This window comes from Podarcis muralis, chromosome 6 (genome assembly GCF_964188315.1).
Source record: "Podarcis muralis chromosome 6, rPodMur119.hap1.1, whole genome shotgun sequence".
In the NCBI taxonomy this organism is placed as follows: domain Eukaryota; kingdom Metazoa; phylum Chordata; class Lepidosauria; order Squamata; family Lacertidae; genus Podarcis; species Podarcis muralis.
Genome location: NC_135660.1, coordinates 11,136,246 through 11,151,224, shown reverse-complemented (window position 1 = coordinate 11,151,224; position 14,979 = coordinate 11,136,246). Strand labels below are relative to the sequence as shown.

At 43.6% G+C, this 14,979-nt stretch overlaps 1 protein-coding gene across 2 annotated transcripts; it reads left to right on the top strand.

Moving 5' to 3' along the window:
* ZNF639 (zinc finger protein 639) lies at positions 1 to 11,336 on the top strand. 2 transcript variants are annotated; one of them, XM_028731618.2, is made up of 4 exons: positions 1 to 106; positions 8,464 to 8,532; positions 9,342 to 9,449; positions 9,649 to 11,336. In XM_028731618.2, exons 2-4 carry the CDS (start codon positions 8,475 to 8,477, stop codon positions 10,797 to 10,799), a joined length of 1,317 nt encoding a protein of 438 aa, XP_028587451.1. In that variant the 5' UTR covers positions 1 to 106; positions 8,464 to 8,474; the 3' UTR covers positions 10,800 to 11,336. The 2 variants fall into 2 exon arrangements, with proteins under 2 accessions (XP_028587451.1, XP_028587452.1); XM_028731619.2 differs by lacking the exon at positions 1 to 106 and adding an exon at positions 204 to 460.
* The last annotated feature ends 3,643 nt before the right edge of the window (positions 11,337 to 14,979 follow it).

The window sequence follows — 14,979 nt, the reverse complement described above, 5'->3', positions numbered from 1 at the left end:
GCGGGGCAACACGGCGTGCGCGCGCTCCTCTCCTCCCCCCTCCCCATCTTCCGTTGCGGCGGCGGCGGCGCGTGTGTGAGGCGCCGCTTGCGGCCTGCTGCTCAAGGTGAGTCCTGTGGCGGGGAAGGCGTGAGGTAGGTGTGGGGAGGGAAGGAAGGCTCGGCCTCCTTTTCCCCCTCCTTTTTCCTCCTGCCACTGGAAGGGGGAGAAGGGAAGAAGGAAATCCCGCTATTTCTTATTATTATCCATGGCGCCCCCCCCCCCCGCAAACTCTGAGGCAACTCGGGCGCCTGAATTCTCTTCAGCTTTGTGGGGTTGTAGGAGGCGGCTCGCTAGCTCCACACACACACCCTCATCATCATCATCTGCAGGATGGACCCAGGCTTGATTACGTTCAGACCGTTTATTATCTCTTGTCAGAGGATCCATCCCATTATGAATGTACCTCTCACCTTCTGAGGTGGGTAGCCAGTTATTGGGGGGGGGGCAGAGAGGGAGGGAGGGAGCAACGTGTGTCTTTATGTAAAACCGGCATATAGTGGTACCTCGGGTTACATATGCTTCAGGTTACATACGCTTCAGGTTACGCACTCTTCTAACCTGAGGTGCCACTGCAAAAGGTAAAGGGACCCCTGACCACTAGGTCCAGTCGTGACTGACTCTGGGGGCACGGTGCTCATCTTGTTTTATTGGCCAAAGGAGCCGGTGTACAGCTTCCAAGTCATGTGGCCAGCATGACTAAGCCGCTTCTGGCGAACCAGAGCAGCGCACGGAAACGCCGTTTACCTTCCCGCCGGAGTGGTACCTATTTATCTACTTGCACTTTGACGTGCTTTCGAACTGCTACGTTGGCAGGAGCAGGGACCGAGCAATGGGAGCTCACCCCGTCGCGGGGATTCGAACCGCCGACCTTCTGATTGGCAAGTCCTAGGCTCAGTGGTTTAATCCACAGCGCCACCTGCGTCCCTTGAAACCGCATAGGAACCCAGTTAATCAATGAATGGTAAATGGCAGCAGCGCGCAAGGCATCCTAATTCATGCCTGCGCGCTTTATGCACCCGGGAGCGACTTAGAGAACCACCCCAGCGGAGCTTCCGCGTCCGATTCAGCGGGTTGTGAGGAGGCGGACGCAGCTTGTGACCATGTAAAAACACAAACGTAGGATGGGGCGCCTGGAGGGACAACGTGGTTTGAAAGCAGTGGGGACGGGGCTTGGGGGTTTGCTGCTTTTAGGGGTGGTGATTCAACGAGGCTGAATTTTTATAGCATTCAGTTTGGCTCCCTGGAAGGATGGAAGGATCACAAATTATCTATAGAGTCAGGAGTGGTCCTTGAGGTTGGCAACTCCTGTGAAGAAAGATTGCGGCGTTTGGACAGTTGTAGTTTAGAGAAAGGGTGAATGGGAAGCAACATGAAAGAAGTTTATAAAATTATGTGTGGCGTGGAGAAAGTGGACAGAGAAAGGTTTATCTTCCTCTCTCATAACACTAAAACATGTGGACAACCAATAAATCTGAATGTTGGGAGACATTCACCTGGAGTACTGTGTCCAGTTCTGGGCACCACAGTTCAAGAAGGACACTGACAAACTGGAACGTGTCCAGAGGAGGGCAACCAAAATGGTCAAAGGCCTGGAAACGATGCCTTATGAGGAACGGCTAAGGGAGCTGGGCATGTTTAGCCTGGAGAAGAGGAGGTTAAGGGGTGAAATGATAGCCATGTTCAAATATATAAAAGGATGTCATATAGAGGAGGGAGAAAGGTTGTTTTCTGCTGCTCCAGAGAAGCGGACACGGAGCAGTGGATCCAAACTACAAGAAAGAAGATTCCACCTAAACATTAGCAAGAACTTCCTGACAGTAAGAGCTGTTTGACAGTGGAATTTGCTGCCAAGGAGTGTGGTGGAGTCTCCTTCTTTGGAGGTCTTTAAGCAGAGGCTTGACAACCATATGTCAGGAGTGCTCTGATGGTGTTTCCTGCTTGGCAGGGGGTTGGACTCGATGGCCCTTGTGGTCTATTCCAACTCTATGATTCTATGATTTAGGACAGATTTTTAAAAAGTACTTCCTCAGACTATGAAACTTGCTTTCCCAAGAATGGCTTTAAGAGGAGAGGGTTATCAATGGCCATTAGCCATGGTGGCTATGCTCTACTGGCACAGTTGGAGGTAGCAATGCTTCTGAATATCAGTTGCTGGAAACCAGGGGAGGGGAGAGTGATTTTGTGCTCACATAGTGCTATCTGGTTGGCCTCTGTGAGAACAGGATGCTGGACTAGATAGGCTGTTGATCTGATCCAGCAGGCTGCTCTTATGTGTTGAGCCCACTTGTGCTAAGGAGAAGGAAGGAGGCAGGTGAGAGGATCTGCTTTTTATCTCTTCCACTACCCATCATTTCTGCAGTCTAAGAGGAGGCTTTCATAGGGTGGAGAGCTGGCTGTTTTTCTTTCTTATACCCATTCCTGGTAGAAATATCCCATGTGAGAAGACCTGTTTTCTGGGATTGGGGATAGGTTTATTTGGAATAATGAAAGGGCGCCCATTCTAGAATCTTTTGGTTCCTTGTAACACTTGCAGGAGGATTCTCGTGCAGCATATATGTCCTCAAAGCATATTAGGTGGTACTGACATGGAGAAAACAACTGTATCTTTTCAGATATCAAGTCATATCTTTTAAAAAATGCTCCCTGCAAGTTGATATTTAGTTCACTGTGCTAAAACACTTATGCTTGATTTATATTTTACTTGACAGGAGACTTTTATTTTGAGAAACGTTTAAAAAAAATAGTAGTTCCCCTCTGGTATTTGAGATGGAATGCTCCATTCCATTTCCTGGGGTCCTAACAACCTCATTCTGCTTAATGTGTTGTCCAGATGTGCAGGTATCGATAGCAGTGTTCGAAACTCCCATTGTTTGAGGACATTTTGCGATGCAATTTCATTAGCACGAGCAGTTTCTGAACTCTGGGCAATGTACTGTGCCTAGGATTTCAGAATAAAACTGCAGAGTGGAAGGAAAGGATGACCTTTTTCTGCCTCCCCACTTCCAGCTACTCTCTGAAGACTGGAGAAGAAGAATATTAGGGGGGTGGGCAGGGGAAGGTCTAGACCATGTGAAACCAAACAAAATATTTTAGCTGAAGTTCATTCATTTTCAGCTTTGTATTCTTGTTATTAAAAAGTGTGCCTAGACATTCTGTTGTTGCTCCCATAACCTGGGTTTAAGGTGCCATTTAGCGCCTAGTTTTCGTATCTCAGTTTCTAACGCTGATTGATAGGGAGGGCAATAGTCACATATCCTCCAAAACTGCTCCCTTCCACTGAGAGGGAGCTTTTGGCAAATGGGAGGGGAAACTGTCAGTCACTTTTACAAGTTTCATTGAAATACAGTGGTACCTCGGGTTACTTCAGGTTACAGACGCTTCAGGTTACAGACTCCGCTAACCCAGAAATAGTACCTTGAGTTAAGAACTTTGCTTCAGGATGAGAACAGAAATCGCACAGCGGTGGCAGGAGGCCCCATTAGCTAAAGTGGTACCTCAGGTTAAGAACAGTTTCAGGTTAAGAACAGAGCTCCAGAACGAATTAAGTTCTTAACCCGACGTACCACTGTATAGCATATGGAAATATATCTGTTTTTGGGAAAGAAACTAAAATTGCAATCCTCAGGAGCAAGTGCTGTTCTTATTTTCTGTTTTCTTAATTGTTTATATTTCTCATACAATCAATCTCATTCCCATTCTTTTTAAATACTGGTGCTCTGTCATTTTTAGGTCTGGTTCACACATCAGACTAAGTCAAACCATGGCTTAATATGAATGCAGGAGCTCCCAGAGAGAAGAGCCACTCCTCCCCAGTTGTTTCACTGCTGCACTAAGCTAAACCATAGTTTGGACTAGATGATCCTTGGGGTCCCTGCCAACACTACAGTTATATGAATTAAACTCCTTTTTGGATTTAAACATAATATTCTTAACAACAAATGCTAAAGAAAGATCAGGAAAAGCAAAATAATTTTTCACTTGACTGATTCACTACTTGTCTGATATGTGTGCGTCTTGCCATTAAATCTTCAACAGGTTTCTAAAAAAAAAAAAAAGTTCACAAGATATAAAAAAGGTGGCTTGCTCTAATTTAAATAATTCGGTAGTGGCATTTATGAGTATGTATTTCATGTGATCAACATGTCCTTACAATCTACTGTTCATGGAGTGGGGCATGAAATCCAAGTTCAGTCAGCCATTAAGTAGATGAAAAATCTTTTGCATAGACCTATTTGGTTGGCACACATTATTCTTAAATCGGTATTTTAATTGAGTGCTATTGTAGTCGTAGGAGAGGTACAAGCTGGAAGGAATGGAAAGCCAACCAGAGTACAAAGATTTGCCCATTTTCACATACTGCTTACATAGTTTCAAATTTATCTTCTCAACAATGACTGTTGCTCTGTGATGAAAACTTGTGCTTTTAAAGATAAAACTGAATTTTCTGAAATTCAGATTGTGGGACAAAAGGAGTCTTGGCCTAACTCTTGCAGTAGGCCCTGATCCCTGAACTTGGTGATCTAGGATCCTTTTGTAGAACACTCTCCTTCATGTCTCTCTAGGCAACAGGACAGAGAGCTCTTACAGAGATTCTGTGCTCCAGAATGCATCCCTTGCTTTCAAGTGAATAACCTCCAGCTGACTGGTTATTTCTGGGTTCGCCAGAGGCAACACTCTCGCAACTGTATTGTCTCACGGAAGTTATTCCAGTCAGCCAAAGGTCAGACATTTGAGCTGGAATGGTGCATGAGGCCATATGGGTCAACTAGTACTTGATCAGGAAGCCTGTGTTTATAAGCAGTTTCAGAGTACATTGAGTATATTGGGAAAGATCCAGGAATATGTAGGTTGTTTTTCTCCAGGGACAGTCCCTAGTGAGCATTGCAATCCAGATGTACATGCTACAACCCACCCGCCCCTTTTGCTGATCCAGTGCTGCACTGTATCTACATTGTCAATTGGTGAGGAGCCAGTGCAGGTGTAAATACTGCATATCTCTACAGCAACACGAATTTTCAATCCCCAAAATAATTTTGTCTGGTCCTAGTTCTCCCCTTGATTAATGCCTTATGCTGATGACTAATGTGAATATGATTATAGCTGAAGTTCAGGGAACAATACTTTGGGTGGAGCAATGCCACATTTCAAAAAATACATATTATTGACTACATTGGCTTAAGAGTTACTGCAATTAGACACATCGAGATATGCTTTCTGTTTTCAATTTTTAAAAATGTTGAATAGTGCACACTTGGTTATTTAGGACTTCAGGCATGGTAAAGTCAAGAGCAGGATTAGTAATTTGAAAATCTTACTACTACTGACTTCCCTCAGACCACCTAGTGACATGTTGGCAGGGTGATATTTAAAACAGGCACTTTGTGAATCACTAGATCTCCTAGTTACTATACAATACCAGCTTGCATGTCACATAAGAGATAATCTCTGTGATTGAACAGAAATTCCCTGTTGAAAATATTTCCATCTTCAAGAATATCCTAATTTGACTCTTGGCTCTTTTTGTTGTGCTCAGCTGCTGTTGAAGTTGTTCTCCAGCGAACTTACACCCATTCACAAAGTGCCCTGGTAACATTTCTCATTTGTGAACTGGGAATGTGAAATGCATTTTTTCCTGCTGTAAGGACGATCAGCTTCAGAGAAACTCAGTTTCTAAGAAACTGATTTAAAACTGACCTATGTCAGGACAGACAGGGGAAGAGTGTCCTTGTTATTTCTCCCCTGCTTCTCAGTGGCTTTTGATACCATTGACCATGGTATCCTTCTGGAGCAGTTGTCCAAGTTAGGGGTGGGTGGCACCGCTTTGCAGTGGTTCCTGTCCTACTTGGATGGTCGTTCCCAGAGGGTGATGCTGCAGGAGTGCTCTTCTGCCCCATGATGCCTTCATTGTGGGGTTTCTCAGGCTTTGATTTTATTCCCCATGCTGTTTAACATCTGCATGAAATCACTAAGTGAGATCATCTAGAGTTTTGGAGCATATTGTCAGCAATATGCTGCTGAGACACAGCTCTGATTCTCCTTTACACCTGCAGGTGTGGCAGTAAATGTACTGAACTGATGTCTTGCCTCCGTAATGGACTGGATGAGAGCCAATAAATGGAAGCTCAGTCCAGATAAGATTGAGGCACTGTTAGGGTGTTCTCTGGATCAGATGGATGGGAAATGGCTTGCTATTGATGTGGTTCGCTTCCTCTGAAGGAGCAAGTCCACAGCTTAGGGGTGCTTCTGGATCCGTTGCTGTTGCTTGAGGCTCAGGTAGCCTCTGTGGCCCAGCTGTGGCCCTATCTGGTCTGGGATAGCCTAACTTCTGTCATTTATGCTCTGGTAACCTCTAGGCTAGATTACTGCAACATGTTATACATGAGGTGCCTCTGAGGACAGTTCAGAAACTTCAGCTGGTGCAGAAGTGGCTGCTGGTTAATAATCAGTGGCTGCTGGTTATTTTTCAGGCCCAATTCAAAGTGCTGATTTTGACTTATAATTTCTATAGCGTTAAACAGCTCTGGGCCATAATAATTCAAGGACCACTTCTCCTCTGCCCCAGACCCTGCAGTCACAATCTGAGGCCCTTCTTCATGTGCTTCCTCCACAGAGGATGGCACCATGAGAACAGCCCTTTTCTGTGGTGCCCCCCGCGTGTGGAATGCTTTCCCCAGGGAGGCTCTCCAGGCACCTTTGTTACATATCTTTGTTACAACTCCCATAATCCTGGACAATCAACTGTGCTGGTTGGGGCTGATGAGAATTTTGAGTGCAATACAATGGTACCTCGTGTTATGGACGGGATCCGTTCTAGAGACCCATCTGTAACGTGAAATGCCTGCAACTCGAAGTGCTGTGTCTGTGCAGGCACGCGGCATAATTTGGCGCTTATGCCGCAATTTAGCGCTTTTGCGCAGGCGTGAGCAGCGAAACCCGGAAGTAACCCATGACGGTACTTCTGGGTTGCCGCGGGACGTAACGCGAAAAGACGCAACATGAAGCAGACACAACACGAGGTATAACTGTATCTGAAATGCCAGAGGTTAGCCACTCCTGGTGTGTATTATACAAGGGAGCACCTCTTCTTTAAATCTCTGCCTATGTGACTGATTAATATTTCAAAGCAAGGAGATCCTAGTCCTCAAATTGTTGTTAATTAAATCATTCGTCTCCTCCCACGTGTCTCAAGGTAATTTACAAACAGATCATAAGAATAGTTTGTGCTTTGCATAGTTCCTCTAATCTGACTAGGTTTCTTTTGATGCTTGATTTATTTCTTCCTTCAGATGTTTCCTCTGTTGTAAGAAGTTGTGTAGTTGACAGTTCTTCAGCTTCTAATGAAGACTTCGTCTAGTAATTTGGAAGACCCAGTTCTTTTCCTCACATTTTATTATGTAAACCCAGGGAGGAACATATCTAATATCTAATTAAGTCCAATTTGAAAATAACACAAGAATAGACCCTTGGTTGTAAAATGTCATTCAGCAGTTTATCAAAGGGGGAAATGGTGAGAGAACTGCCTCATCTTTTTCTGTCCAGTCATATTACTTTCAATTCCAAAAGTGAGATTAAAATTGTTTGACGGTGCAGTGAAAGTTTCATTTCTTTTCCTTCGGGGAGGGCAGCATCAATGACAAACATGCATTTTGACTAGCTACAAAACTAGGCAAAATGTGTTGTTCCCTGAGAAACGAAATCCTTCAATAGCAAAGCAGCCACAGTGGATTCATATCTATGTTCCCCTGTTGTTCTTCTGAGTTTGATACATAGATAGTATCCTCACTGTTTTCAAATAGCACATTAAGTGCTGCTGGCCCAAGATCTCTCAGTCTGGTTTCAGGCAATTTCCCCCTCACACTGCAGTTGTGTGCAACACAGCCCACACGGTTCAGGAGGAGGGCCTAACCCTATGGAGAGTGTTTTTCAAGGGAGGAAGAGAAAAGAAAGATTGGTTATTCAAGTTGCCTTGCTTGTGCAACTAGTGGATAGAACCCTTTATTTTCATTGCTAAGCTAAACTATACTAATGCCCAGTTTGGGCACCTACATATAATAAAGGCATGCAAAAGGAATACCCAACAGTGCAGATAAATTACATTAAAAAATTAATTGCAGCAATCTAACACAAACAATCACAAGCTAATCTAAATAGATGGGCCTTTGATCCTGAAAAATCCTGTTGTGACTGACAGGAGTCAGAAGTCTTCCAGTGACACACAATCTCTAGTTTGTGGAATGATTTGTTACTTAGAGCCTTAAGACTCGGCAAATATCATCTTCCTGATCACGTTGATGCACAGCAGGGGTGGTTAAATTATTGACTTGTGGTCTGCATATATATCTTCCCATCTAACTCACTGTAAAGGAGCTTCAACAAGTTTATCGTTTTTCTTTCTGTTCTTTTTTATTTCAATTCGTTTAGACTGAAGCAAAATGAATGAACATCCAAAGAAGAGGAAAAGGAAGACTCTGCACCCCTCACGCTACTCAGGTAGATTAATATGTTTACTTATTTCATTTACAGAAAGCTATTAGTTATCTTGTGAATAAAGCAGGTAAATAGTCACAAGATACATTTTGAAATGGGTGGGTAAAGAATAGCTTATTTTTCAAAACTAAGCATCAACTAGGACATATATCTTTCCCTATTCCTGTTTAATTAAAATGTACCAGTTTATTGAATATGCAAAGCATGTCTTTATGCATATAATATATGTAGTTATAATGTTGTACGTTCAGTATAAAAGCTGCAAACCTTTATGATTCTCGATTACAGTATGACTGAAATAGAAGTTTGTCCAGAAACTACAGTGTTGTGTACAACACACAGTAATGCTCATTGGTGTCTGAAGTAGCACCACTGCTGTCACCATAGTATCAAATAAGGAGCAAAAGGATTTCTGTACGCTTTGTTAGCATTGTTGCTTCTAAGAGAAATATGCTAAATAATAATTTGTTGTCTAGGCTATTCTGAGAAAAGGTAAAGTGATGGGATTGTGGAGTCAAAGCCCTCTGTCCTATAAAGCCGTAACTGCCACTGAAATACCATCCATTTACAGTATTTCTGGATTCCTTTGTTAACCTTGTTAATTTATTTACTGCAGGGAATTGAGCATAAGAACACAATGTCCTTGATTCTGTCATACTTTGGAAATAAACATTGCTATATAAGTTCTAAATACTCTTTTCAGCATTGGTCATCAGTGCAAAGTATATCAGTTGTAGTTTCTGTACATTGCATCAGAAAGCAGCAAAAAAAGTGTGTCAAGCTAACACTTGCCTTTCCTTCTAACTGTCTAGATTCTTCAGGCGTCCCAAAATACATAGACAATAGCGGCATATTTTCAGACCACTGCTACAGTGTGTGTTCTATGAAACAGCTAGACTTGAAGGTTTCTGATAATCGAGGTAAGGTTTAGCATCTTGCTTTTTAATTCACATATGTGATCTCCTTGTCCATAACTCAGAAGAACTTGGATTGGTTCTAAAAACTAATATTTCTATCCATTGTACTTTGATACATTTTTGTCAGGCACATTAAAATGGCAAAAGAAAAGACCTGCGCATCTGATTTTCATCTTGCATATCTTTTATTCCCTTTTTGCAGATAAACCTGCCAATAATGGGATTTTTAAAGACACATGTGAGTCTCCTATCTTCAATGACAGCTTAACTGAAGAGGAGAAACCACTGGATATTCAGACTGTAGAAATTTCTACTACTGAAGTCCAGGCTGTTGAAGTTCATGACATAGAAACTCAAACTATTTCCCCGGAGAAGCTTGAAGCAGAGGAAACAGAGGAAATCCCAGTTGAAAGCTGCAAAGTGCTTGAGAAAAACCCTCCCTTGAATGTCACCATTCAATCAAAATGGCCTATCTTACGGGCCAACAGCAGTGGCTTATACAAATGTGAGCGCTGCGCATTTAACAGCAAGTACTTTTCAGATTTGAAGCAGCATCTTGTCCTGAAGCACAAGGCATGTCCTGAGGGCAACATCTGCCGGGTATGTAAAGAAACGTTCTCCTCTAAAAAAGTGCTTATTGAACACTTAAAAATCCACGAGGAAGATCCCTACATTTGCAAATACTGTGACTACAAAACAGTAATGTTTGAGAACTTGAGCCAGCATATAGCAGACACACACTTCAGCGACCACCTTTACTGGTGTGAGCAATGCGACGTCCAGTTCTCCTCCAGCAGTGAGCTGTACCTCCATTTCCAGGAGCACAGCTGTGATGAACAGTACCTGTGCCAGTTTTGCGAGCATGAGACGAGTGACCCCGAGGACTTGCACAGCCATGTGGTGAATGAGCATGCAGGCCGGCTGATTGAGCTGAGCGACAGCTACCACAGCAGGCAGCAGCAAGGCCAGTACAGCCTGGTCAACAAAATCAGCTTTGACAAATGCAAGAACTTCTTTGTGTGCCAAGTATGTGGCTTCCGCAGCAGGCTTCATACCAATGTCAACCGGCATGTGGCAATTGAGCACACCAAAATATTCCCCCATGTTTGTGATGACTGCGGGAAGGGCTTTTCAGGCATGCTGGAATATTGCAAACATTTGAACACTCACATGTCGGAAGGGATTTATTTGTGTCAATATTGTGAATATTCGACAGGGCAGATTGGAGACCTCAAAATTCACTTGGACTTCAGGCATTCGGCTGAATTGCCTCACAAGTGCACTGATTGCTTGATGAGATTTGGAAATGAAAAAGACCTTTTAAGCCATCTTCAAATTCATGAAATTGCTTGATTGTTGTTGTTGCTGTGTGTCCCTGTGTCAGAATCTAGCTCAGAATATTAGAATTTAAACATGTTTTCCACATATGCTATCCTTGAATGAACTTCAAATGAATCTACTCCTATGTCACTAGGAAAGAATCACTATAGGCAGAGGCCTACTTGTGATGTAGCCCTACTTGTGTTCAGTAATAAATCCTGGCTCTAATGGAAACCAGGGCTTTGAACTCGCAGCCCTGTAGGGTGAGCTGGCTGCAGACCCAACCCACCAGCTTTCTTTACACATACTATGCAGATTGTGCAAGAAATTTTCAATCAGTGCAATCAATGACTTTTTCTCTGCATTTTTGGGTTTCCTGACCAGGATTTCTGCAGGTAGAAAATAAGCACATCAGTGAAAACAGCTGTTGAGTTGGGGTGGGAGGGGGAAGTTGTGTGTGTCAGTGAACCTGTTAATGCATAATAGCATGTGCAGTTGGTGTATGAAGATAGCATAGTTGTTTTGTACCTATGGGGGGGGGGGACAAAAATAAATACTCAGATATGTGTATGTCATTTGCGTTCCGTACTATTATCCTCAAGCGGCAGGTAGAGATGTGTCGATTCGTACAGAACACTATGAAAAGTTCCACTTTGTGAGCAGAGAATATTATTTATATGATTGAAAAACTGTCCCTTAAAATCTGGCAAGGGGAAGGTTTAAGGTGATAGCATGAATATCTACCAATGTCTAGAGGGGGATCTGCTCATAACAGTATAGGCATTAAGTGGCAGTATCTGTGTTTGAACCAAAGTGGTCTCACATTGAGATCAGGCGAAAATGTAGACATACTGAAGTTGAGAGCTGACTTGAAAGTTTGCTCTTGCTCTGGACACTATGCAGATGTCAGTAAGTTGGAAAAACAGCTTCTACGCAAGTCCTCCATTTGCCACTTTCATGTTTCATCTCCTTGTTCGGCTACCATCACTCCCAAGTGAGAGTCATACATATATGGCTGAGTGTGTCTCGCACCAGTGATGTGGGATAGCAGATTTTCCAGTGCTTTATTTTTCTGTGGGAAACCTGTTCCATGCCACTTGCAAATAAATATTATGTAAGCCCCAGTACAGCGTGGTGGAGGGGAAGTTGTTCTGTCGGGCAGGTAGAAAGATTTGCACTGATGGAACGATCTCCTTAGCACTAATTTAAATACGACCCAATATACAACTACAGGCTGTCCGAAAGCCTCTATAAATACATAACATGGTAAAAAGGACTATAAAACTGAATTCTGCTCTGAGTAGACCCATTAAAATTAATGGACATTAGTGAAGACCTTCAACGAGTGTACTGAATTTGACTAATGTTGGATGCAACCTAAAATAACCATCTTAAAAGCCATCACAGTAGCAAATGAAACCAGCAAATAATGCAAGTGTAAAAGTAGATAGCAAAAAAATAACAATTTAATTGTGTTGATGATTTGATTGTTTCTTTGATTGTTCCTGAATCTTCCCACCACACTTGCCATCCTCTCCTGCCATACCCTTTGAGAAACCCTGATGTAAGGGGTCTTCCACACTGATCTTGGTGAAGTGAAATTATGTATGCCTCAAAAAAGGTGCTGTGTATATGAAAAGTAGATATATATGCACAAAATGGGGGGGGGGCGTTATTTAAGAGGGTTGAAAAAAATTAAATTCTCAATAGAATTGCTTTCTGGAAGCAGAGAAAGTGTTTCCTGCTGCTTGAGGAAGCGCTCTGGGACCGTGGACCATTAAAGTGCAATGTAGCTCTTTGAATTCTGGACCTACCGTGATAAGACTGATGAAAGCACCATGTATCCAGTGTTTGAAACTCCCATTGTTCTAGGCGCGTTTTGTGACATCATTAGCTCGAGCAGTTTCTGATCCCTGGGTGCAGTACTGCACCTAAGGTTTCGGATTAAAACTGCAGAGTGGAAGGAAAGGACCTTTTTCTGCCTCCCCACTTCCAGGTACTCTCTGAAGACTGGAGAAGAGACCCTCTTGAGAATATTAGGGCGAAAGACTATACCATGTGAAAAACGAACATAGCTGCAGTTCATTCATTTCCAGCTTTGTATTCTTCCATGACATTCCATTGTTGCGTCCATAACCTAGGTTTAAGGTCCATTTAGCTTCTAGCTTTCATATTTCAGTTTCTAACAGCATGTATCACCATGGGAGTTGCTGTTAATTTCTATCTTCTTAAATTATTCAGGTTTATTATGTGACCTATAAATGTTTTATATACCCAAGCTATAATCTATAAAATTATATCCACTACGCTATTGTACCAACAGCTCTAGTAGTCTAGCAAGCTTCCATGTGGCACAGTTTGCCACTGGGCAGAAACTATTCTGCTCTGCTCTGCTCTGCTCTGCTCTGCTCTGCTCTGCTCAGCTGCTTGCTATTCTAGCAGTGCAAAGCTATGCATGCCTATGCAGAAGGAAATTCCATTGAGCACAATGGGACTTACTTGGGAGTCAGTGTTTACAGTAGTGTTTAGGTTATAATGCCTATCAGCCCTCTTCTTCCTTTCCTGACCTGGGAGCAGCCATTCCATCAGACTGCTTCAGTGGGGAAGATGGAAAACACAGCTCACTCACATTAGCTGAAAGATCAGCTTGATAGGCACTTTGTGCCCCAGGAATTAAGCCAGCTGGTCATTGCAAGAGCAACGTAGTGCCTGGGTTTGATTCTTCCCTTTGTATCCTTTTTCCTTCACGTGCCATGTTTTTCTTATATCATAACCCTGCAGGCAGGGACTGTCTTCTTTTGATTGTATGTGAACCACTCAGGGAGCTGAAGAGCAGGGTACAAATGTTCCAAATAGTTCACATTTATCGGGTCTTTGCTGCAACATCATTTTAAAGGCTAAGCAATGGAGACGCCCTTGAAGAACGCAGATTGCTAGGCTGCAACCCTATACACCATTAACCTGGGAGTAAGTCCCATCAAACTCTGAAGGACTTAACTTCTGGCATTGCACTGTTAAGCACCTAATCTAGTGTAGAGTAGTGGCTAACTGTGCCATCTTCGTCTGCTCAGAAGGCAGTCCTGTTGAGTTCAAGGGACTTACTCTCAGGTTAAGTGTGCATAGAGGACTGCAGCCTTAGGTGCCCTCCAAATTTTTTGGACACCAGCATGTGTCATAATAAATTTACTAAGTCATTATGGCTCCCGAAGACGACTCTTCTTTTACTGCTGAGCAAACAGGCACAAGTCTATTCGCAAGAAGGCTGAAATCTTAATCTCAGGGTAATGGGTTCGAGCCCCACATTGGGCAAAAGATGTCTGCATTGCAGGGGGTTGGACCAGATGACCCTCGTGGTCCCTTCCAACACTACAATTCTATGATTGCATGAGTGTGTTTTGGAGGGGAATCTCTGTTGCTTAGTCGTGTCCGACTCTTCGTGACCCCATGGACCAGAGCACGCCAGGCACTCCTGTCTTCCACTGCCTCCCGCAGTTTGGTCAAACTCATGTTGGTAGCTTCAAGAACACTATCCAACCATCTCGTCCTCTATCGTCCCCTTCTCCTTGTGCCCTCCATCTTTCCCAACATCAGGGTCTTTTCCAGGGAGTATTCTCTTCTCATGAGGTGGCCAAAGTCTTGGAGCCTCAGCTTCAGGATCTGTCCTTCCAGTGAGCACTCAGGGCTGATTTCCTTAAGAATGGATGCGTTTGATCTTCTTGCAGTCCATGGGACTCTCAAGAGTCTCCTCCAGCACCATAATTCAAAAGCATCAATTCTTCGTCCATCAGCCTTCTTTATGGTCCAGCTCTCACTTCCGTACATCACTACTGGGAAAACCATAGCTTGAACTTATTACGGACCTTTGTTGGCAAGGTGATGTCTCTGCTTTTTAAGATGCCTTACTAAACCAGTGTGGTACAGGGGTTAGATTGCTGGACTAGAACCTGGGAAACCAGGGTTCAAATCCCCACACTCAGCCAAGAACCTCAACATATAAATAAAACAACGAAGCCTGCCCCTGGCGGTCGACTTGCACCTCTGCTCCCTCGACCACTCCCGCTCTTTCCTATCTCTATGCAACGAGCCCGGGAATGAACCGAAAGGCTTTCCAACGTCCGCAGGGAAGAGACGGCGTGATGGTGGGAGGGGGTAAAGGCGGAGTTAACCGCGGCGCACGCGCAGAGAGAGTCTCTGACGCCGGCTGGTCCCTTTG

Coding starts and splice junctions, on each gene's coding strand:
- ZNF639 (XM_028731618.2), top strand. CDS start 8,475: ATGAATGAACATCCAAAGAAGAGGAAAAGGAAGACTCTGCACCCCTCA. Junction 8,533..9,341: donor GCACCCCTCACGCTACTCAG/GTAGATTAATAT, acceptor CTAACTGTCTAG/ATTCTTCAGGCGTCCCAAAA. Junction 9,450..9,648: donor GAAGGTTTCTGATAATCGAG/GTAAGGTTTAGC, acceptor CCCTTTTTGCAG/ATAAACCTGCCAATAATGGG.